This window comes from Hemibagrus wyckioides, linkage group LG08 (assembly GCF_019097595.1).
Source record: "Hemibagrus wyckioides isolate EC202008001 linkage group LG08, SWU_Hwy_1.0, whole genome shotgun sequence".
Lineage (NCBI taxonomy): Eukaryota > Metazoa > Chordata > Actinopteri > Siluriformes > Bagridae > Hemibagrus > Hemibagrus wyckioides.
Window position 1 is genome coordinate 3,939,640 of NC_080717.1, and position 25,146 is coordinate 3,964,785.

The following is a 25,146-nucleotide window of genomic DNA, read 5'->3' on the forward strand; positions in this document are numbered from 1 at the left end:
TCTAATATTTGCATACAGGTTAAATACAAAGTGTGTGTGTGTGTGTTTGTGCATGTGGACACCTCTGTGTGTGTGTGGTGTGTTTGGTGGTTTTGTATCTCTGTTTGTTTCTTTGCCTCTTCACACACTGTAACTCTGAGTGTTTCATCTCTGCAGGCCGCTCTGACCGCAGAGTCGTTTTTCTCAGAAACAACATCAGTTTCTCACCTCTCAAACTTTCCACAGGATGTGTGGCCATTTTTGTTTGTCTCAGGCCACACTATTGTCTTCTTTTTTTTCCCCTTTCTAATACGATTATGACTTTACATTTTATTCAGCTGTGTAGAATCTCATGCTGGCTTGAATGCATATGGACTAAATTGATGGAGTGGAAAAGTACATCAGTATTTCTATTGAGCAATGGTAGAAATAACAGTATATTTGTTTCACCTGGTACATTTATACCACTGGGTATTACATTATTGTTTCTATGGTAACAAATAGTTTTGCCTCTTGCTCCACAGATTAAAAGTCGTGATTAATCACTGATATGGTGAAGTTTTCTGTGTAGATGCTGGCAAGTGGCAGCAAAAACATATGTTTTGTTATTCTTTCATTGGTTTGCTCTGCAGTGTAAAGCGCTCTGCTCGGGTAAACAGGAAGGTACAGCGAGCTAAAACCACACTGAAATGTTCCACACCGCTCTCAGCTTTAACTTTCCAGCTCAGACCTGTGTGTGAATTCTTTGTCTGCTGAGAAGCGGTGATACTCAACAAGCTTCTTATGAGGCCGAGACGGAGAGCTGTGGAAAGTTACATGGCCGAGCATGAAAGTCTGCATCCCCCAAGGTTTTTGAATTGGAAAACAAAAATATCTGTTGTACCATTTTTATGCATCTAAATTCACTAAAAAAAAATAATAAAAATTAAATTTCAAAATAAAAAAATGATATATTCTACACAGAGACAATGATCCAAAAGAGACAGCAAAGAATATGACAACTAACATGATACTAAAACTGAGTATAAGAAAGAGATTATTAAGGCAAAAGTTGGGTATATCACTAATTACAGAATATTTACATATATCACTTTCTAAAAGGAAAAATATTTAATTTAAAAATAATAATTTATGGTTGTTGTTTTTTTTGTGTGTGTGTGTGTGTGAAAACAGTGGAAAAACAGCTACTGATAGTTTCTTTTCACACCCAGGCCGAGATCCAGCAGCAGCTCAACACAACCTGCACTCAACTTCCTGATTATTGGCTTGTGGGCAGAGCTTCTTATAATCAACCAGATCAAAAAGCGAAGGGCACAAAGATCATACTTCATTTATCCTGATCTCATCAAACATCTGCAGGTGCCACTTCATCTCAGGAGCACTTGTGTTTTTGACCTCTGTCTCTTCTTTATTCATGTTTTTGAAAACTATCAATAGGAGAAATGGCCTCATTGGACATTTGCTGTGGTATAAGAGGAATAAAACACTGTGGGACGTATGTATTATTTAAATAGGAAAATAATCCACTTCAGGGGTTTACAGTAATTCTGCTTCATGACTGTGTGCTGTATTATGCTGTATTTCTTCTCCTCTTAAGCTTGCCTTCTTGTTATTAATGTTTGTCTTTATGGACATAGCAGATGCATTGTTTTGCATTGTTGTGATGAAGGAATTCTTCAGCTTCTGGACATGAGATTGACTTGTAAGGGTCTTGACATGACTTTTTTCAGTCCTATTATTAGGTAACATTTTTGTGAGGGATTTTTATCAGTGTGTTCTTCTCCTTCTTCTACTCTAAATAACTTCTCACACTCTTTAACCCTTTGTATGTCATGCAAGATTTACTTTATAGGTCCTAATACACACTACCGGCTCCATCTAGTGGCACAGAATTTGTGTCTTTTTGTGTTACTTGTTAATTTTTGCATCCAGGTTCTTGTTTTAGGGGGGAAAAAAATTAGAAATGAAAAGATAAAAAAAAACATAGACCCCATACCACTATAAATCTTAGTTTTGTCGTTGAATTCACTATTAATGCCACACACCAAAGGGCAATGATATAGAATAACAAGTAAATCTGGAAACCTGTGAAATATTTGTGGAAATTATTATATATCAGTGAATAGAAAATGCTTCATATTAGCTATTAGCTCTGAGTAAATTGACTGGTTTTTGTACTGTATACAGATATTTAGATAGCACATTAATTAGTTGACATTTTATTGCACATATGACCCTAAATTAGGCATAAGTTATATAATTTCATAATAAGGAAAGATACATTATCAGACAATGTCTGATAATGACAAAAAAAAAAAAAAAAGGTTCAAAATAACCCCTAAGAGGATATAATATCTGCTATAATATGTGTAAAAAAAAAAAGATTTAGGATGATTTATTGCACAGGTGTGTATATACTGTATAAGGACATTGGATTCAAATGTAAAGTCAAAATGTCTCTGGACCTGCCTTACAATTTGTAACCCCACCCCACCCATCTTAATGAGTTGGATAAAACTCAAAGATTTGCCAGTATGGGTCAGCAAGGCACATACAGTATTTATGTCCAAAGACGCTGTCCAATTCTGTGCATGCAACAATGGGGGCAAATGACACTGTTATCCACTCATACGCATATATAATCAATGGTCCAGTTGTACAAACTATTAATATTCTGTTGCATTGCATTGTATTGCATAATACTGCTCTTGTAACCAAGGTGCTCTGCTTCGTCACAACAGTTTCAACACCAAGGACAGCGACAAACTTTCACTCCTCATTGTCCTTCTCTCTAATCACAGACTTTCACTTTTTCCCCAACTTCACTTTAAATAGTATGTAGCACAACACTATAATATTTTCATATTTTAGGATTAAGAATTAATGCACAGAACACAGTAGCTCAGTTGTAGCAGATCAGCAAATCATTTAAAACAATAATCAAGAAAATATATTTTTAAAACATCCAAAGTCATGACTGAGCCCTACATCGGAGTAAGTAGTATAAAGGCTGTGTCCCAAACCACAAACCACATACTACATACTTTCTCACAGTAAGTGCTAAGTGTGAAGGTTTACTTTAAAATAAAATAAAATAAAATAAAATAAAATAAAATAAAATAAAATAAAATAAAATAAAATAAAATAAAATAAAATAAAATAAAATAAAAAAACAAGCCACAAATTGTGTGTCACTAGATGGAGCCAGAGCTGTGTGACTGGGCTTATAGACTGCAACTCTGACATGAGGTTGACAAAAGGTTAAAAATGCAAGAAATGAAGAGAAAAAAAAAAGTGAGACAGTGAGACTGTGTTACACACATGACCTCAGGTTGAAGGGAAGAAATTAAGGGGATTATTTAGGGTTACTCTGGGTTTGGTCTGTGGTTTCAGGGCAGTCCTGTGGCTTTAAGTCATGTCAAGACCCTTTCTTTTTATTGCTGTTTTTTTCAGGACTCCAGTACAAGACAATACATGTGTTCTGTTCGTATAAAAACAATGTGAAAACAGCTTAACACAGTACATATTGATGAAGCAGTGTTAGTGTTAAGTGAAAAATATTTAATTCCTCATATACCTAAGCAAATTTAAGATTAACATAAGTAATGGCAGTTCAGTTCTCCTACTAAGAGTTAATGCAAAACATATATAAGGAAGAGGTGGAAGTCAAAAGGACAAGAACCTGGCACCAGCAAGTGTTTGATGAAGTCAGGACAAGTGACAAATGATCTTTGTACTCTACTGTGACTCAGCAGGTTAAAAAGTCATTGATTTGGTGAATTGTAAGAATCTCCACCCACAAGCCTATTCTCTGAATCTCGTTCTGACACATGGATGGGGGCGAGGACTCTAAGCACCTGTTTTTCAGTTACACAGTTTGAGATTATGGCTGCTGACTGGTGGGTGGAAATTGGCAGGGGAACAAATTACGGTGACATGAAATAAAAATTTGTATGTATATATATGATATATTCTGTATATATCTCTGCACCCTCTGCCCTGGGCTGACTCTGGGCCTCGGCTGACTGTGTGATGCTATTTGTTTATATATATATATATATATATACACCTTCTGCTGCAAGTCGCTGTACTGTACAAAACAAATGTACAAATGGTGAGATGTATACACAAGTCAGCTCTGTGATTTTTCTTTCGCCTCACTTTGCACTTTTTTTCACACCTCTCTGTCTCATATGAAGCTTCTTAAGCATGAGTGTTCCTCAGCAGATGCAGGATGCACACACAGGTCTGAGAGTGGTGTGGAACGTTTCAGTGTGGTTTTAGCTCGCTGTACCTTCCTGCTTACCTGAGCAGAGCGCTTTATGCTACAGCACAAACCAAATAAACATATATAAGAAAGCAAGAGTAAAGTAAAACAAATGCTTTTGCTTATCGTGTGCTACACACAGAGACGCACTTTAAATATTGTATATTAACAAAATATTTTAAATGTAAACCAGCATCATAAATAATTGTGGCCTTAAGAAACATAATATATTTTAATAAATGGTAAATAAACACATCTTTACAAAACACTTCACTATAATTTTCAAAAATATAAACTTTATGTCTAGCATCCACCACACAAGTTCCTGTATAAATTTTTACTATAGAAATGTTATAGTATTAGAAGGAGCGTATTAATATAAACCTGTGATTTGTAGCTACACTGTAGTCAGAGCTGCTGCTATAGAAAATTAATCAACACTTTCGGACCAGTCAGAATCACTGTGATTTACACACACGATGACATAGTGTGTAAGTAGATAAGACAATGTACAAACTTTTTAAGCGCATCATCAGTATGGAGGTAAATGACTGTGTAAATAACATCATATCTGATGGCTTACATAATAAGCAAAGCGGTAGTCATGTGTTTTGAACAGATTAAAGTGCTTTAGAAGAGAGGAGTTACAATAGCACACATTTATATAAAGTCACACATCTATAGCGAGATGTTTCTAAATTTGCATCAGGTGTGAAAAAGAAAAAAAAAAACAAACAAACAGTGTGGCCTGAGACAAACAAAAATGGCCACACATCCTGTGGAAAGTTTGCGAGGTGTGACACTGACGGCGTTTCTGAGAAAAGTGACTTGGCGGTCAGAGCGGCCTGCAGAGATGAAACACTCAGAGCTGCAGTGTGTGAAGGGGCAAAGAAACAAACAGAGGTACAAAACCACCAAACACACCTTAACACCCACACACACACATGCACACACAAACACACACATGCACACACACACACACACACACACACATGCATGCACATTGAATGCACACACTACATCCTGAAAAGGCCATTTTGCTAATAACTGTAGGAAAATTAGAGAGAGAGCAAGAAAGAGAGGGAGGGAGGGAGGGAGGAAGGAAGGGACAGACAGAGAGAGAGAGAGAGAGAGAGAGAGGGAGGGAGGGAGGGATGGAGGGAGAGAGAGAGAAAGAGAGAGAGAGGAAGAGAGAGAGAGAGAGAGAGTGATTGGTTAGTGTCACACAGTGGTGAAGGAGGTCACATTTAGGCCTGAATAAAACTCCACCCACATCCACACAGACATCCTGAAAAGAGGAAACAGATTTTAATCAAGTTTAAACCATTTATGCTTACTTTATTTGTATATGAAGATTATGATTATATTAATGAATAGAGGTTATAGGAAATGTTTACTTAAATTTGTATCTGTAGATAGATAATTATTTTCATACGGACTTAAAACCACAGAATGAAACAAATATTTTTGTTCTGTAATCTATAACTACACAGTTTTGGTTCTTAAAGCTGTTACTGATTACGTGTAGGTGGATCTGATGTACATATGAGTGTCAGAAATCAACAGCTGGTTGTGAAAAATTGTGGAAAATACCTCCTGAGTCATTTTGTGTTTGTTCTCCTGCTTCACTGACGCTTAACTGAAGTGTCAGATCTCCGCTCATAGTCTGATCAGACGCATGTACTGTGTTTCCCGTTTTAGAAGTTTGTGTCTGGTTTCTATACACTGCAATGTTTCATACATGTTACTATATTAAGTGTGAACACCAGCCTGTCGAATTCCTAAAAATATTGAAGATGTAAAGATAAAAAAGGCCGTTTTTTATTATCAGCAAACACTCCAAATACTCTAATCCTTAGAAACATTAAGCCCAAAAAACCTGAAGTTGTTCAGTATCTTTATTAATGCCCCACTGATATTGATAAGGCTATGACCAAACTGTGCTTCTTTAACGACATTTTGTAAAAGCTCTTGCCCTGTGACTACTGCACTGGATTCCCACTGGATTCCCATATTGTTGTACTGTTGGTTAAGGTGAGAGACTGGTCATGGTCAGCAATCAGTCAAGGAAGAAGGAGATTTTAAGGGCTTAAGGGGAATGTCTCGTATTTTCCTAAAAGTGGGTGATAATAGGAAGCCATTCCAACAGAGAAACACTCACAGAGAAACTACATAAGAAAAGAGCAGGAGCTTCTCCATAGCAGGATGGCAATTGTACGATTGTGATGGGTGCAGAAGTTTATGGGCCTCAAGGTAATACACAATAAGCCCAAAGGTGACCTTCACAACTTGACCTTCACAACCATATATTGGCCTTCCTCAAACTGTTGCCACAAATTTGAAAGAAAACAATTGTATTGAATAAAACTGAACCCTGTTCCAGCCTGACAATGCCCCTGTGCACAAAGCACAGATCTCCATGAAGATATGGTGTGGAGGTTAAGGTTGGAGTGGAAGAACTCGAGTGTCCTGAACAGACTCCACTTCCGACTCCACTCCACAGAACACCTTTGGGATGAACTGGAACTGGATCTTCCTCAGCATCCTGACATCAGTGTCTGATCTGACGTATGCTCTTGAATACAAATACCCACAGTCACACTCCAACATCTAGTGGAAAGCCTTCCGAGAAGAGAAGAGAAGAGAAGAGAAGAGAAGAGAAGAGAAGAGAAGAGAAGAGAAGAGAAGAGAAGAGAAGAGAAGAAACCTAGAATGGGATTTTCATGAAATGTATATGTTAGGTGTCAACATATTTTTGGCTATAAGTAATTAATGTAATACTATGAAGTAATTGTAATATTCATTTTATTCATTAATTCGTTGGGCCTTAAATTGATACAACTTCCCAGATCCAAGCTTCCACCCATGAACCAGAAAAAAGTGCATAACATCTCCTGGAAAAAAAAATATATAAAATTTACAAATACACCCACCTACCCACACCTACAAACAACCTACTGACACAAACACAACAACTCAAACCACAACACACACAGTCCCAGGTTAACATGAGGGTTGGCGTAAGTTCTGCTTGTCATCAGTTCTCACTCAGTTGTTATGGAGAATGGATCAAAATCACAGGAATTTATTTTTAAACCTTCTACCAATATTTTTGTTACAATTTATAATAAAATAATGAAGCTTATGCATAATTTCTTGTTGACTTCTTGATGATTTCATGATCTCTAACCTATGAGAAAATCTACACTATGATTGACCGATTAATAATAATAATGTGACCTGCTAATATAAAACTTTTTTTTTTTTTACTAAAAATTCTACTTTATATATTTTTTGTGCACTTATATGTGTATGTGTGCAAACCAAACACTTGTTCAACACTATGATTCACTTTCACTTTAACAAAAAGTTTTAAAACAGTTCATCTCACCCATAATATTCATCTTAATTCTATATTTAATCAGTTATTTAAAAAAAAAGATTATTGTTAATGAAGTCAAAATACAAAGTATGAAAAAAACTTCTATTACAAAAGTTCAGATAATATTTTATTGAATTATTAATGGGGAAAAAAAAACAGATTTGCTTGAATATCCGTCAGAGGTACGCAATTATGAAATGAATAAAAGTCGGATCATAATTTGCTCAATAACCTGCCATTAAGGGGAAAAAAAAATAATTAAAAAAAGGTTGTGTACCTCATTTGCACTTTTTAAAGTTATCTAGAAGTGTTTTAATTCTTTTATGAAGAAAGATTCAGAAATGCCGTGAGGAGGAGCCACAGTCAGGCTTCTCACTGCTATCTTGCAAGACTTGATTGTACTGTATATGGAAATTTACACGTGATGTCACAGTTTGGTCTTACTACATCTTTACCACAAAGAGAGATGTGCTCAGTTTATCCATCTGACAGTTTAACAAGAGGAGACATGCTATAGACCTCAGAGTGAAGATGATGATGCTGATGTGGATTACAGTGATGCTTTTGAATAAAATTGGTAAGTGTACATGGTTTTGATTCTTTCTAATCATATGCATGATTTTGTTGCATCGCAATTAATGACACATATTTGATGCATCACATTGATCATGACGTTTTGGTTAATTATACTTAAATATACACTTGTGACAACTAAATCTCTGATAGAATACATTTTTATGCATTTTTGTGACATATACCCTTAACAGCAGATTCTACACAGACAACCAGCGAGAATCAGCTGAATACAATGATCACTGCTGATGTTGGTGATAATGTGACTCTGCACTGCTTTCAAAAGCAAGACAGCACTAATCCCATCGTTTGGTACAAGCAAAAAGTAGGACACAAGCCTTGTCCGATGGTCACAGTTCATGATGAACCCAGTTACGAAGATGGGTTCAAACCACCAAAATTCATCATCGAGAAAGACAAAACAAGCTGCCATTTAAAAATTGTTAACGTGGAACCATCAGATGAAGCCACTTATTTCTGTGGACTTATCAAATTTGTTACAAGTTTTACAAATGGAACATTTTTATCAGTAAAAGGTAAGAAGTACTATTAAGCTTAACTATATTAAGCTCCATATTTTGCTGTTTATTTAAAGAATGCGTTAGATATGGCTGATGTTATGTCATATTATAGCATTTTGAATTGAATTAAAATATCTAAAAAAGTAGTCAACTCTTTTGATCGTTTCAATAGATTTCTAAGTAATTAATGTTGCATTAGGGAAGAAATCATATGTTGATGTGTTCTCAGTTGATGAGAGTTATTTGGGCTTAAGTTTACATAATAAATTCTGCACATGTCATTCTCAGCAGGTATTTTTATTCAAATCGGTGCTGTGGATGGTTGCTTCTTTTTTGCTATCACTGTTATCAAACTACAAAACACAACATTAACCCCAATTATTCCACTTAAATTATAAAGGTCTAAATATAAAAAGTGCAGCCTAATACAAACCTATCACTGTCTATACCACACTCAACAGGTAAACCAGATTTCAGTGTCTCAGTGAGGCAACATGATGTTTTGGACTCGGTTCCTGCAGGAGCCTCAGTGACTCTGCAGTGCTCGGTTCTCTCTGAGAGCAGAGCAGCAGAACTCCAAGTGCTCTGGTTCAGTGCTGCTCCACCACAATCCCATCCTCAAATCATTTACACTCATCACAACAGCAGCCATCAGTGTGAGAGCGGCTCTTCTACACACACCTGTGTGTACAACTTCACCAAGAACATCCTCAGCCTCAATGATACTGGAACTTACTACTGCGCTGTGGCCCTGTGTGGGAAGATCGTATTTGGGAACGGGACACAAGTACAGCTGGGTAAGAAGTATAGGATTTTATGCCTAAAGTAGTGTATGCAACAGTTATTTGTATATATCAGTCTATTTACTTATATCAAGTAACACAATGTTCTCTCACACTTTCAGTGACCTAAAGAAAAAATCTGGATTAGCATAGATGTAATAATTGACCCAGTATGTAATATTGTGATGTTTACTGTGTGACAGAGAGTTCTCTGGACCCTGTAGCGGCCTGCCTCAGTGTAGCGTTGGCAGTATGTTGGGCTGTGATCTTTATTTTGATCTTTATCATAACCTGTAAAAGAAGAAAAAGAAGTAAGTCTGCATTATGTCTAAATTAAATTTATATTATAAATATTATTTTCCACTAACATTACAACCGGAAGTGTTTTATTTCATTTTGTATTTCATTAATACTTTTTTTTTTTTTTTTTACATTTAATACTGTAGAGCATCTATAAAACAATTTAGTTAATAAAAGTGCATTTTCTTCTCTGTAGAGAAACTGAAACATGGCTCGATGACAGACAAATCCCTCAGTCAGGTAAATATTAATATATAATATTAATATATATATATACACACACACACTGATCAGGCATAACATTCTGAGCACTGACAGGTGAAGTGAATAAGACTGATGATCTCCTCATCATGGCACCTGTTAGTGGGTGGGATATATCAGGCAGGAAGTGAACATTTTGTCCTCAAAGTTGATGTTAGAAGCAGGAAAAATGGACAAGCGTAAGGATTTTAGCGAGTTTGATGAAGGGCCAAATTGTGATGGCTAGACCACTGGATCAGAGCATCTCCAAAACTGCAGCTCCTGTGGGGTGTTCCCGGTCTGCAGTGGTCAGTATCTATCAAAAGAGGTCCATGGAAGGAACAGTGGTGAACCGGTGACAGGGTCATGGATGGCCAAGGCTCCCTGATGTATGTGGGGAGTGAAGGCTGGCCCGTGTGATCCGATCCATTAGACGAGCTACTGTTGCTCAAATTGCTGAAGAAGTTAATGCTGGTTCTGATAGAAAAGTGTCAGAATACACAGTGCACATGGCTCTTTTGACAGAGAGCACAATATTAGGCAGGTGGTCATAATGTTATGCCTGATTGGGGTGTATATATATATATATATATATATATATATATATATATATATATATATATATATATATATATATATATATATATATATATATAAGATTTAGACAAAAAGTTTAATGATTCAATATTCTGTTCATCTGATACCCGTTCCTACAGGACAGTGACATCGTGGAGGTGAATTACGCTGCCTTAAATTTCAATGAGAGAAGAACCAAAAGAGGAAGAGTCAAGAATCAACAATCGAAAGATATTATATATTCTGATGTGCGAGGTCTTTCTAATACTTAGATTTCATCTCTAATATGATTCAGTGTCATTAGTTCTGTTATTAAGTTAAAGTTTTGAAAAGCTGGTTCTGTCAAGAAGTGACAATGTTATATGTCTGGATTATTTTTTGTTTTTTCCAGTTTATTCTGCAGGCAAAATGGAAATCAAGATTTTTTTAATCAGTATAAAGAAATGAATGATGTTCAGGCTGTGAGTCTGATTTACAATTCTGTTGGCTTTCAGTGTGTTTTAGACGTGTGTTTTTCCCTTTGGATAACCTTACACAGAATTTTACTGGTTAAAGATCGAATGAAGAAGCACTTTGGTCCGAGAACAGAAATGGGTTTGATATCAACATTTACAAATTTTTGTTTGAAAATAAATAACTGTTTTTGTTTTTTGGAACTTTTCTTTGAATATATTGCCCCTAGGGAAAAACAGAAATACTTATGAAACACTACAAAGTCCTGAGCATCTACTTTCATAAGAGCTTCATATTAACCCCCACTGTGGAGTGTGACATGATAAAGACATTCAATGATCAACATGAACACAGCATAATAGGCAATTTTTCTGGCCTCTGAGAAAAAAAATCATAAAATTAATGTGAATATTTTTAGTAAAATGTCAGGAATCACTGCATGTAGACTAGAGTCTTAACTCTTCCTTGTAGTGTTGTCTCTTTTGCTTTTGTATTAACTCAGGCACAGGTTGAGCGCCACAGAATGCTTTTATTTTATTATTATTTATGTTATTTTGTACCATGCTACAAGGTGCAAATTTACACACAAAATCTTGCCGCTTTTTAGCAACTCAGTCACACACACACACACACACACAGATCAGATGTGTACCACATTAATTGGCTGACTCCTTTACACTCTGCCACGTACATTAAGTGGGATAAGTGGGAAGTCTATGGTATATAAGGAATAAAATGCTTGGGGCTGTGCTGTTAAAAGTAAAGCAATGAATGATACAGTGGTGTGTATTGGTGAAGTTTATTATTTTTTTAATAATATAATTATAATATTTTTAGTAATATTTCTTGTATACCACCACACTGCTTTAGTGCCTGTTTTAATACTTTAACCATTTAAATGTTAGACATTAGGGGTCACACTGAAAAAAATGAAGCACTATTTAGTAATAGTAAAGAAACTGCATCCTGTGACGGCAAATACACACAACATGGTTTACTAGCATCCATGATACTGGCACAAAGACCTTTCATGACTTTTGAAAGATTTAGGTAAAGTGTATTTTCTTTGCAATAATTTACTTCCAATCTTTAATTGATGTAACAAGATCGGACTTTTCTGACATGTGATGTCATCGGTCAGCATCATCATACCACTGAAAAATAAAGAAGCAAGAACGAAAGGCTTTTCTTCTCCCAGTGATCAGCAGGAAGTTTGTATGACGCAACTTCCTGCCAGATACTTCATTGGAGTGAGCGTGTTTAGGTAACGACATTGAGTGAATATTGTGGGAATGACATGGTCAATAGATATATGCATTAATGCAGAAATAATATGATTTATTCAATATTTCATTGGTTATATTGCAAGAGAGAGAGAGAGAGAGAGAGAGAGAGAGATTAATATATATTAACTCTATTTTACAGTATTTTACATTCGTTTAACCTCAGAATTTAAGTGTGAATGTCAAATAAAGTTTAGCTTCACTTGGAGAAGAAGCTTGAGCAACGCTGCTGCTGCTAGCTCTGAGCTGAATTCAGGAAAGAGACTGCCAAAGAATCACGCAAAGACAGTGACTGAAAACTCTTCAAAGATTGACAGGGATTATTTATACCGAAGAAAGGTGTAGTATTTAGTGTTATCTATTGATAAACAAAAGACGTCAGCAGAAACAGACATGGTGGTTGATGTGCTGACTGGTGGTTTGGCAAGTTTATTACGAAAAGGATTATCTAAATTATGGAAAAGGAAACTGTCATGGAGTGTCTGTGCTTGGCACATGTTTATCAAAACAGAACAGAACGAATTTCTAGGTCAAAGCAAAGGATATCGCTGTTATAAAATGAGGTCATGAACAAATGGTATCATACAGTCAGCCCAGGGTAGAGTGTTGCAAAATATCCTCAAAATATATCAGTGTGTGTTCAATAAGACCTATATTATTCTTATAAAATGTTCATAAATACATAAACAAAAATAAGAAAGCAAAAGAAAGAAGAAAAGTGTATGTAAGTAAAAGTTAAGGGAAGACAGACAGATGCAGGCTTACATTTACATATAATACACATATATACAGTATATAGGACACTAGATTCTGGGGAAAACCCATTGGATGTTGTGGTATCTGACTATTTGTTTCCCCTATATTATACATTATATGAGTAAAAGTATGCAATTCTTCTTCCCCCAAACTATTGCCACAAAGTTTGCATAACACAATTTCCCTTCAGCGGAACTAAGGGGCTCAAACAGCATGACCATGCCCCTGTGCACAAAGCACAGAACTCTAAAAAGACATGGTGTGAAGGTGAAGGATGGAGAGCAAGAACTCGAGTGTCCTGCACAAAGCCCTTACTCTGACTTAACCCCACTGAACACCTTTGGGATGAACTGGCACTGTAGCCTCCTCAATATCCCATAATCAGTCTCACTTATGCTCTTGAAGCTGAATAAATGAACACAAATCCCCAAAGTCACGCTCCAACATCTAATGGAAATCATTACCAGAAGAAAAGTTTGGAGCTCATTATAACAGGAAATGAGAATAAATCTGGAATGACATGTTCAACCTACCCATATGAGTGTACGGTCAGGTCTCCACAAAAGGTCTGGCCATGCAGTTGGCCATACAATAAACGAGATTTGTAATCAAGGGAATCAAGGGAATTGATATAGGATCCTGATATAGGATATCCTGTTTGGATTGACTAATCAGCCTGGAATGAAAATGAGAATATTAAACTGCTTGGAGAACTTTATTTTATTTTTATTTTGCGTCTACTTTCAATCCACAATGGCTACCAACTTAGCTGTAATTTTCTTCATTTAAAATGGAGTAATTGCAGAGTGAATCTTTTTATGAATTTTTAGATAAATTGATTTTGTTGGGGCTCTATAGTTATGTTGTATGTTGGCAAAGAGCCACAAAGCAAAGAGATTGGTACAAAGACTTAATTTGAATAAATATGTTAAAACTCAAAAACCTTTTTAGCTAAGGCCATATTTGTGTACAAAAGGTCACGAAAACCTATAGTTCTCAGAACTATACATAGTCTGAATGTCTTCCCAGATCCACCATACACACATTCAGTGACAGCACTTAATACTTAGTGTTTTGTTTTTCATCAATACTTCCTATCTTATATCAAAGCTCTTGGATTCCACATAGAGAGTTTTGAGGTCAGGGGGCTGAGCTTCCAGAGGTTTTTAACTCTCAGTAACGCCCCTCAGGCTCAGTTTGTTGAAAGAACATGATCATGAACAAACCTGGGGTTTAAGATGCTGATGCTGATGTGGATTACAGTGGTGCTTTTTAGTCAGACTGGTGAGTGATTATGGTTTTAGATAAATATAGATATATATCATTTGTATTACAACATTCAGGTTTTCTAAAGAATTCAAAAGTCAAAAGTAATTGATATGACCAGGCTAGGTACGTTTAGTTACTTAAAATCTTACAAAAGTTTACTATCTGAAATGTTTCTAGGGGCTAAATGTCTAATCAGTGAAGCTATACAGCATTTTAATGAAAGTCTTAAACTTTGTGTGAAATTTAAACATGACTTTTTCATGTTCTGTGGCACATCACAATAGTTTCTGCACAAAAGAACGTCGTCCATCAGCCGAACCCGGTGATCTCTGCTGCTTCTGGTGATAACGTGACTCTACAGTGCTTTCGAACAAACAAGGGAAGCACTGAAACCATCATTTGGTACAAACAAGCAGCAGGTCAGGAGCCTTGTGTAATGGTCACAGTGCAAAAACTATCACTGGATCCTATTTTTGGAGATGATTTCAAATCGCCAAGGTTTACTGTTGAGGATTTAAAAGAAAGCTGTAATTTGAAAATTACTAACGTGGAACCGTCAGACGAAGCCGTGTATTACTGTGGATTAAAAATGATTACAGTAGAGTTTGGAAAAGGAACATTTTTATCAGTGAAAGGTAAGAATTTACAATAAGGCATCAATTTCATTACTTTTAAAGTGCATTTTTATTTTTTACTATAACTATTTAATCTTAAATAAGTTAATGTGATCTGAATTTCCTTTGTATCATATGTCCATTATCTGTACTTAATATTCATTTATAGTGTATTTTGTCTGGAATTTATAAATATGACATATTCCATATTGCCATGTGTTGTCATTTTTGGAGTTTATATCCCTATTCATAATTAAATTAAATTAAATTAAATTAAATTTTATTTAATTTTATTTTAACAATGGACATTGCCTCAAGGCAGCTTTACAGAACATAAGAAACATAGTAGAAAAGTCCAAGATTGTTGGACAAAAATGTTAGACAAAATCATTCCTAATGATGTCAGCTGAGGTGACTGTGGCAAGGAAAAACTCCCTTAGATGGTAAGAGGAAGAAACCTTGAGAGGAACCAGAGGGGTTGTGTGATGGAGATACAGCATATGTAGAATGTTATTGTGTGTATTAATTAAGAGGTTGTTGTCATCCTCAAAGTCCACATGCCGTTGGCATCTTTGCTTTTAATACCCAAAATCTTCATGAAGCAGGATCCAACTTTAGCTTGATGCTTTAGGATCCTTGGCCTCATCTCACTGAAGGTCTGAAATCTTCATGAAGCAGAACACAACTGGAGCTGGCACAATCTCTAGATGCCTCGGGATGGGTAGAAAAAGAGAAACAAGTGGAAAGGAATTAGCGTAGTTGCTGTTCATAATATCAGTACATTCATACATAATAATAATAATAATAATAATAATAATAATAATAATAATAATATCAGTCCAAAAATGAATACACCAATAACCGAATATATTGCAAAAAGTATGTTAAATACACAAATATTATAATAATTATAATACTATTTAAAATGTAAAGCTAATAGTAAAATTGTCAAAGTCGCTTAGATAGAAATAGATGAACGCATATTCTAAATGAATACATTTATGTCTGTGTTTATATATATACATTTCATTACATTTTTTCCTTTTTAATATACATAGACAAAACCTGTCTATAATCTAATATATTTATAGTCCAGATGTTTGATGTTTAATGTACAAAATATAAATAGATAACTATTAAAAGATGCAGATTATGATCTCACTCTGTCTATATCACACTGACCAGGTAATGAAGATGTAAAAGTGTCGGTGTGGCAGCGTGCCGTGTCGGACTCGGTTCCTGCAGGAGCCTCAGTGACTCTGCAGTGCTCGGTTCTCTCTGAGAGCAGAGCAGCAGAACTCCAAGTGCTCTGGTTCAGAGCTGCTCCACCACAATCCCATCCTCAAATCATTTACACTCATCACAACAGCAGCCATCAGTGTGAGAGCGGCTCTTCTACACACACCTGTGTGTACACCTTCACCAAGAACATCCTCAGCCTCAGTGATACTGGAACTTACTACTGCGCTGTGGCCCTGTGTGGGAAGATCATATTTGGGAACGGGACACCAATAAAATTGAGTGAGAAATACTTTAATTGTAATATTTAATTGCTAAGATTGCATAAATACTTGTAATATTATGTGTAGTATGATCACATGGAGGTGAAGTTGTTATTTCATCGTTATTATTTTTGTGCTACAGAAGAATCTGTGGATCCTGTAGTGATCTGCCTCGCTGTAGCTTTGGGAGTGTGTGTGATGGTGATCTCTGTTCAAGCTCTTTTATTCTGTATTTGGAGAAACCATGAACAACACATAAGTAAGTGTTTTATAGCACTGTCAAATCTCTTTAAAATATAATTTGCTTTGAATTAATAAATTAGGTTTTTAAGAATTAAAATTATTATTATTATTATATATTAAGGTCAGATTTCTTCACACAATGAGATGAACTCTTTATAGTTAAATGATGTTAAATGCTGTAGATAAAATAAATAATAATAAAATAAATGCTGAATTTTTTTTTTCACCAGAAAGAGAAACCAGTGTGAAAGGGTCTGAACAAACAACCTCTCAGGTACTGACTCAGATCTATCATCATAATGATTATTTCCCTTATATCTGATTTTGATTTATTTCTAATTTTATACTCGCTCCCACAGGACCATGACAGTGAGCTGAATTACGCTGCCTTACATTTTAATAATAAGAAAACCAAAGGAGAGAGAAGAACGAGAAAACAAACTCAAGACTCTGTGTACTCTGAAGTCAGATCTCTCACCACAACGTAGATTATACTTCATCAGTCATTCATTTTGTTTGTGATTTTTGACTCTGATCAGGAATAAAGTACAAAATGGTGGTTTGCTCGTCTCATTTTATTCTCAAAAGACTCTCATTAAATAGCATCACGATATTAGCTGTGCCTACAGTTGATTCTAAACTTTTATTTGAGTTTAAAGAAAATGTATTGCATATGAAATAAATGAACACTATAAAAGGCCTCACAGTTCACACATAATTGTGTTTTCATACAGTTTTCTGCTCTGATGTAACGTGTAATGTAATGGATTTTTCTGTTAAACCATATCCTGTTGTATATGGTAATATCTTCCTTGACTGTCTGAGCAGTCACATCATCTGATACACACTTTGGTTCAGTGTGAAACCTGCCATTAATAGAGATCACCACATAAGACTTTCTCGCGTTTGCTCTTATCTATCACATCTCAGTATATACAACTCTATGTAACAAAAATATACTTAAAAAATCAGTACATAAAACTTATATCTCTCTGCATGTAAACTACCATGATGAAGAAGTACCGGTAATGGAGGTTCCTTTTGGTATTTAAGGCATATCATTAACGACCAGAAAATTCATATGAAATGAAAAGGTTAATAAATGATAATGATAGAACAATAGAGAGGAACAACATCACTGATCTCTTTTTTCCAACTAATTAACAATAAAAACATTTACAGTGAATCAGATTTTGATTTACTTTAACAGCGTAAAGCCATTAAAGAGGCTGTCATGGACAGCTTGGATATTTCTCCAAATAGACTCCCAGAGGGTGATCTGGCAGGGCTATTTCCATGTCGTTGCTTATGTTTGTTCCTGTCATGTGCTTTCTTTTGAGGTTTTGCTACCTCAGCTAACCACATGGAACAGATACTGGATTCACTCAGCTGGAACTTGAATCTAAGCTGGACTCTCAAGGGCACTCTCTAAACTAGCATAGGGGACACTCTTTAGTACCTGACGCTAGCCTTGTCAACATCCTCTCTTCGATATCTGTTCATACTCCATTTATCTTCAATCAGTTGCCTCTACTCTTTTTCTTAGAGTGGAAGTACATCTCCTTGGTGTTGGGTTCCGTGCATGGAAGAAAACAAATCCACCCTCTAAACCCTTACTTTTATTATTGCTTCACTTCCTGGTCCTGTTGAGGATGGTGCTCTGCTTCCTGGTCCCATGGAGGATGTTATTCTTCCACCTGCCCCACTGGGGATGGCACTCTACTCCCTGGTTTGGCTGAAAACATTGCTCTGCTTTCTGGTTCTGGGGCTCTGACACAGACGGCTTGGACAGTTCCGCAGCAGACCACCAGAGGTCAATCTGGCAGGGCTATTTCCACGTCACTGATTAAGTTTGTCCCTGTCATGTGCTTTCTGTTGATGTTTTGTTTTTCCATGTGTGCTCTGCCCCACCCAATCCACTGATCTGTTTGCCCGCTATTTTGTCCTCACATGTTCCCCATGTTCCCTTGATTACATGCCCTATATATACCTGTTGATTTGTGTCTGCATTTTCTGAGTCTTCGTTGTGTTGAACTGTGATGCCCTCTTAGGTTTCTGTGTGTTCTTTTGAGTTTACTCTGGGTTGCTTTTCTAGCTGCTTTTTAAATTCTTTGCACACTGAGTAACCCTCAAGCCCTAATGTTGGAAAATTAGCAGGTCCTAATACTTTTTTCCTATCAGTTTAGTTATTTTAACATATCATTTGCTTATGTTTATGACGACTTTATGATACATTATAACAATGTGTTGAAACTAGGGTTAAAAATCATATTACAATGTTTTACATTTTATAGCAACCAACACCATTAAAGCACTGTATCATCAAATTACGGTAACTATGGTAACACGAGTGTACTGTATTATAATGATACAGTAAACTGGTTTGATCTTGTAACTGATCCAAACAAGAGTCAAGATCATACAAGGTAAAAAAAAATAAAAAATCCACAATAGCTATCTTCCTTCTTGTATACTTTAATGGAATTTCAGGTATAAATTTAATAGATACAATAATTTAACTTATTGGAATAGAGAACTGTTTTGTTTTGTGTTTTTCTTTTTAATTTCTGTATGAATAATCTAACATTAATATACAATACATTAACCAGCAACTATGACAAAAATTAGCATAAAATTTACTACAGCTTGATCTAAGAGAGAAATTTTGGATTTTTTGAAGGATTCCTGTCTGGTGCTATTTTCATTACAGAGTCTTGTGGGAGGAGAAACTGACAGGAAGTTTGTGATGTCAGAACTTGACTTCATAAACCTTTCACTTGTATTTAGTTGTGTTCAGTATGACCTTATAAGAGCTCATCAAGAGGACATGCAGTACACAGACCTCAAGATGTTAATGCTGATGTGGATTAAAGTGGTGCTGTTTAATAAAGTCGGTAAGTGCAGATAAATAAAAAAGATTTGTAAGGTTTTATTTCTTTTATAAACTAGTAACTAACTACAGGATGTCTGAAAAGTCAGGAACCAATAAGAAAAAAATGACTAAAACTTAATTTTATTTTATATTTATTATTTGCAGCGCATGCTCTACATATTCATGCTCACCTGATGTATTATGGTTTTGATTCTTCTATTTATTTATTTTTTTTTTAAGAATTTACATAACATATTTGCTTGAAACCATGTAGAACAAAATTATGATGACTTACAGATTGGTTTAAATTTAGGCCGTCAAAATCTTGCCTGGATAATTAAATGTTTTTAATGCACTTATGCAGTATTCAGGCAAAGCTGTAAAGCATTATGAAAGTCATAATTTTTATAGGATTTATGCATGACTTTTTTTTAATGTTCTTTTATTTTCACATTAGACTGCAAACAAAATAGCATCGTCCATCAACCGAACCCGGTAGTCAGTGCTGCTCCTGGTGATAACGTGACTCTACAATGCTTTCAGCTCGGAGAACAAAACTCTGATCCCATCATTTGGTACAAGCAACCAGGAGGACACGAACCGTCCTTAGTGGCTGTGGTACAGAAATTCCAGGATCCCATTTACAAAGACGAATTCAAGTCTCCGAGGTTCAGAATCGAGAAAGGAAGCAGTAGCTTTCATTTGAAAATAATGAACGTGAATCCATCAGACGAAGCCGTGTATTACTGTGGACGGATTACATTCTACACCGTATTCGCAAAAGGAACATTTTTAACTGTAAAAGGTAAGCATTTCTAATTAGAAATATTTAGAATTAGAATTAAAATGTGGTTTTCAAGTTTTGAAGTTAGGGAGAAAATACAGCAATATGGACATGCCATAACCGTCCGTAACTATTGTTTTCTAAAAAAAATAAATAAATAAAAAAAAAGTGATAAGCCTGTGTATGATTAGTTATGAACCTTGTTGTCTAAGTTGGAGCACAATCTGTGTTAGACATTTAAAAAATAAAAATATTTAGGCTGTTGGATTAGTTTATTATTGTCATAATAACATTTTTAACAGTTTTAGACTATCATGGCAGTTTGTATGTGAATTTGTTCATTAAACACATGCCATGTGGTTTTCATGTCAGAGCATCATTTAAGAACAGTTTTTCAGGGATCATGAGAAATCCCACAACATGAAGATAATTAAATGGGAATAGTCTGTAGTGTAGGTAGTAATCTTTATTGTCTCTGTCTCACTCTGTCTATATCACACCGACCAGATAATGAAGATGTAAAAGTATCAGTGTGGCAGCACGGCATGTCGGACTCGGTTCCTGCAGGAGCCTCAGTGACTCTGCAGTGCTCGGTTCTCTCTGAGAGCAGAGCAGCAGAACTCCAAGTGCTCTGGTTCAGAGCTGCTCCACCACAATCCCATCCTCAAATCATTTACACTCATCACAACAGCAGCCATCAGTGTGAGAGCGGCTCTTCTACACACACCTGTGTGTACAACTTCACCAAGAACATCCTCAGCCTCAATGATACTGGAACTTACTACTGCGCTGTGGCCCTGTGTGGGAAGATCATATTTGGGAATGGGACACAAATAAAATTGAGTGAGAAATACTTTAATTGTAATATTTAATTGCTAAGATTGCATAAATACTTGTAATATTATGTGTAGTATGATCACATGGAGGTGAAGTTGTTATTTCATCGTTATTATTTTTGTGCTACAGAAGAATCTGTGGATCCTGTAGTGATCTGCCTCGCTGTAGCTTTGGGAGTGTGTGTGATGGTGATCTCTGTTCAAGCTCTTTTATTCTGTATTTGGAGAAACTATGAACAACACATAAGTAAGTGTTTTATAGCACTGTCAAATCTCTTTAAAATATAATGTGCTTTGAATTAATAAATTAGGTTTTTAAGAATTATAATAATTATTATTATATATTACGGTCTGATTTCTTCACACAATGAGACTCTCTACAGAAATTAATGTTAAATGATGTTAAATGCTGTAGATAAAATAAATGCTGAATATTTTTTCACCAGAAAGAGAAACCAGTGTGAAAGGGTCTGAACAAACAACCTCTCAGGTACTGACTCAGATCTATAATCTATAATACTGATTATTTCCCTTATATCTGATTTTGATTTATTTCTAATTTTATACTCGCTCCCACAGGACCATGACAGTGAGCTGAATTACGCTGCCTTACATTTTAATAATAAGAAAACCAAAGGAGAGAGAAGAACGAGAAAACAAACTCAAGACTCTGTGTACTCTGAAGTCAGATCTCTCACCACAACGTAGATTATACTTCATCAGTCATTCATTTTGTTTGTGATTTTTGACTCTGATCAGGAATAAAGTACAAAATGGTGGTTTGCTCGTCTCATTTTAATCTCAAAAGACTCTCATTAAATAGCATCATGATATTACCTGTGCCTACAGTTGATTCTAAACTTTTATATAAGATGTAATGTAATGAAATTTTTCTGTTAAACCATATCCTGTTGTATATGGTAATATCTTCCTTGATTGTCCGACCAGTCACATCATCTGATACACACTTTGGTTCAATCTGAAACCTGCCATTAAGGCAGATAACCACATATAAAAATCAATAACACAATCTGTGTTTGCATCCAAATATCTGATTAGATTTAAGCATGAAGTGGGCATGGCCTAAACAGGAAGGGAATGTGAAAAAAATTTTGATAAGAACAAAAAGAAATACTTAACAATCTTAACTGATAAGAAACTGTACCTTATTTGGACAATATAAAAAAACATATGCTATCATTTGGAAACAGACAACAATCATGGTGAAGATGACAGATCTTACAAAAGTTCTTAAGTATGAAATTCTTGGATTCGCAGAATCAAAGCGTATCATATTCAGGCAATAGGACCACCCCAGATTTTACAATGTGCTCTCAGATTAATGATAAGAAAGGTAAAAGAGAAGCAAGAATTCACTTGAAATGAGTTCTAAGATGACCTGAAAGCAGCAGGAGCAACAATTCTATGTAGAACAATAAGCAATGAAGCGCACTACAAACATACCCAGTCTTGAACGTCACACAGAAGTCAGAATCTTTGGAATAATATAGTCTGGTCCAAAAAAAAAATCAGTGCATAAAACCTAAATAACTTATACACTATATTGCCAAAAGTATTCGCTCACCTGCCTTGACTCGCATATGAACTTAAGTGACATCCCATTCCTAATCCATAGGGTTCAATATGACATCGGTCCACCCTTTGCAGCTATAACAGCTTCAATTCTTCTGGGAAGGCTGTCCACAAGGTTTAGGAGTGTGTTTATGAGAATTTTTGACCATTCTTCCAGAAGCGCATTTGTGAGGTCACACACTGATGTTGGACGAGAAGGCCTGGCTCTCAGTCTCCGCTCTAATTCATCCCAAAGGTGTTCTATCGGGTTGAGGTCAGGACTCTGTGCAGGCCAGTCAAGTTCATCCACACCAGACTCTGTCATCCATGTCTTTATGGACCTTGCTTTGGTCACTGGTGCACAGTCATGTTGGAAGAGGAAGGGGCCAGCTCCAAACTGTTCCCACAAAGTTGGGAGCATGGAATTGTCCAAAATGTCTTGGTATGCTGAAGCATTCAGAGTTCCTTTCACTGGAACTAAGGGGCCAAGCCCAGCTCCTGAAAAACAACCCCACACCATAATCCCCCCTCCACCAAACTTTACACTTGGCACAATGCAGTCAGACAAGTACCGTTCTCCTGGCAACCGCCAAACCCAGACTCGTCCATCAGATTGCCAGATGGAGAAGCGCGATTCGTCACTCCAGAGAACGCGTCTCCACTGCTCTAGAGTCCAGTGGCGGCGTGCTTTACACCACTGCATCCGATGCTTTGCATTGCACTTGGTGATGTATGGCTTGGATGCAGCTGCTCGGCCATGGAAACCCATTCCATGAAGCTCTCTGCGCACTGTTCTTGAGCTAATCTGAAGGCCACATGAAGTTTGGAGGTCTGTAGCGATTGACTCTGCAGAAAGTTGGCGACCTCTTCGCACTATGCGCCTCAGCATCCGCTGACCCCGCTCCGTCAGTTTACGTGGCCTACCACTTCGTGGCTGAGTGGCTGTCGTTCCCAAACACTTCCACATTCTTATAATACAGCTGACAGTTGACTATGGAATATTTAGGAGCGAGGAAATTTCACGACTGGATTTGTTGCACAGGTGGCATCCTATCACAGTTCCACGCTGGAATTCACTGAGCTCCTGAGAGCGACCCATTCTTTCACAAATGTTTGTAAAAAAAGTCTGCATGCCTAGGTGCTTGATTTTATACACCTGTGGCCATGGAAGTGATCGGAACACCTGATTCTGATTATTTGGATGGGTGAGCGAATACTTTTGGCAATATAGTGTATCTCTCAGCATGTAAACTACCATGATAAAGACGTTCTGGTAATGGAGGTTCCTTTAGGTATTTAAGGCACATTCAAATTCAAATTTTATTAGACATTGTACACAGTATGATATGCAGTGAAATGCTTACACGACTGTTATGACCCTAGGAAAAGGAAAAGGAATAAGGACAGAACAAAAGACAGGATAAAAAATATAAAAATAAAATACAAAAATACGAAATATAAAAAAATAAGAATATGAATTATACTAAAATACGAAATATAAAAATATAAAAACAAGTTCACAGTAAGCAAAAAATATGATAGAATAAAAACAGAATAAAATATAATAAATATAAATAAAGTAGGGTATGTATATATAATATGTATATAAAATAAGATAGAATATGTATATGTGTAAAAGTGTAAAATGTACATACAGGAAGTGTAAAATACAACAGCTGTGATGCAAAGTTATGTAAAATTATAAAATTATATAAAGTGTAAGTAGGGGTTGGGAGGGTGGGTTCGTCCAAGGTGCAGACAGCAGCAGTACAAAATTATTGTAAAATTATATAAAGTGAAGTGTGTAGTGTGCAAGAGTGTCCAAGATGCAGACAGCAGCAGTACGGGGTGGTCACGAAGTGGAATGAGGTGATGAGAGCAGTGGTATTGTCCATCTTTAAAGTGCAGATGTGCAAAAGTCCTCTTGTATGTAAACGGGAGCAGACTGTGCAACATGTATGTTATGTGTTGTATTGTGTGCACAGTCTTGAAATGTGCAAATGTGCAGATGTACATTGTGTGTTTATTGTGTGTCACAGTCCTGTAATGTGCAATGTCCGGTGTGGTTGGTTGGAGTTCCAACACGTGTGTAGGAACATAGTAGGTCTAATCAGATGAGTCCTATGTGAGGTTCTGATTGAGAGACGGAAGCGCTTCCCAGACCTCAACAGAGAGAAAAGTCCATTGTTGGGATGGCTGAGGTCCTTCACAATCTTCCTGGCCTTGGTCCAGCACCGCTTGTTGTAGATTGAGTGCAGGTCAGGGAGCTCGGTACGGATGATGCGCTCAGCTGATTGCATCACCCTCTGAAGAGCTTGTCTGTCCTGCATGGTGCTGTTCCT

The 25,146-nt window shown here is 36.3% G+C and overlaps 3 protein-coding genes across 4 annotated transcripts; all 3 read left to right on the forward strand.

The window, feature by feature from the left end:
- The first annotated feature begins 8,000 nt into the window (after nt 1–8,000).
- LOC131357867 (uncharacterized) lies at nt 8,001–11,276 on the forward strand. 2 transcript variants are annotated; one of them, XM_058397215.1, is made up of 6 exons: nt 8,001–8,205; nt 8,396–8,737; nt 9,184–9,519; nt 9,708–9,815; nt 10,001–10,044; nt 10,761–11,276. In XM_058397215.1, exons 1-6 carry the CDS (start codon nt 8,160–8,162, stop codon nt 10,890–10,892), a joined length of 1,008 nt encoding a protein of 335 aa, XP_058253198.1. In that variant the 5' UTR covers nt 8,001–8,159; the 3' UTR covers nt 10,893–11,276. The 2 variants fall into 2 exon arrangements, with proteins under 2 accessions (XP_058253198.1, XP_058253199.1); XM_058397216.1 differs by having other exon boundaries at nt 8,122–8,205; nt 8,399–8,737.
- A 3,040-nt stretch (nt 11,277–14,316) lies between these two features.
- LOC131357866 (uncharacterized) lies at nt 14,317–17,261 on the forward strand. The gene is made up of 6 exons (XM_058397214.1): nt 14,317–14,396; nt 14,666–15,016; nt 16,181–16,516; nt 16,640–16,756; nt 16,971–17,014; nt 17,100–17,261. The coding sequence occupies exons 1-6, from the start codon at nt 14,351–14,353 to the stop codon at nt 17,226–17,228; spliced, it is 1,023 nt and encodes a 340-aa protein (XP_058253197.1). The 5' UTR covers nt 14,317–14,350; the 3' UTR covers nt 17,229–17,261.
- A 2,296-nt stretch (nt 17,262–19,557) lies between these two features.
- Nucleotides 19,558–21,986, forward strand: LOC131357863 (uncharacterized). Its single transcript, XM_058397210.1, has 6 exons — nt 19,558–19,634; nt 20,070–20,417; nt 20,904–21,239; nt 21,363–21,479; nt 21,679–21,722; nt 21,812–21,986. Exons 1-6 carry the CDS (start codon nt 19,568–19,570, stop codon nt 21,938–21,940), a joined length of 1,041 nt encoding a protein of 346 aa, XP_058253193.1. The 5' UTR covers nt 19,558–19,567; the 3' UTR covers nt 21,941–21,986.
- Nucleotides 21,987–25,146: the final 3,160 nt, after the last annotated feature.

Coding starts and splice junctions, on each gene's coding strand:
- LOC131357866 (XM_058397214.1), top strand. CDS start 14,351: ATGCTGATGCTGATGTGGATTACAGTGGTGCTTTTTAGTCAGACTG. Junction 15,017..16,180: donor AACATTTTTATCAGTGAAAG/GTAAGAATTTAC, acceptor CACACTGACCAG/GTAATGAAGATGTAAAAGTG. Junction 16,517..16,639: donor CGGGACACCAATAAAATTGA/GTGAGAAATACT, acceptor TTTGTGCTACAG/AAGAATCTGTGGATCCTGTA.
- LOC131357863 (XM_058397210.1), top strand. CDS start 19,568: ATGCAGTACACAGACCTCAAGATGTTAATGCTGATGTGGATTAAAGTG. Junction 19,635..20,069: donor GGTGCTGTTTAATAAAGTCG/GTAAGTGCAGAT, acceptor TTTTCACATTAG/ACTGCAAACAAAATAGCATC. Junction 21,480..21,678: donor AAACTATGAACAACACATAA/GTAAGTGTTTTA, acceptor TTTTTTCACCAG/AAAGAGAAACCAGTGTGAAA.
- LOC131357867 (XM_058397215.1), top strand. CDS start 8,160: ATGATGATGCTGATGTGGATTACAGTGATGCTTTTGAATAAAATTG. Junction 9,520..9,707: donor CGGGACACAAGTACAGCTGG/GTAAGAAGTATA, acceptor ACTGTGTGACAG/AGAGTTCTCTGGACCCTGTA. Junction 10,045..10,760: donor CAGACAAATCCCTCAGTCAG/GTAAATATTAAT, acceptor CCGTTCCTACAG/GACAGTGACATCGTGGAGGT.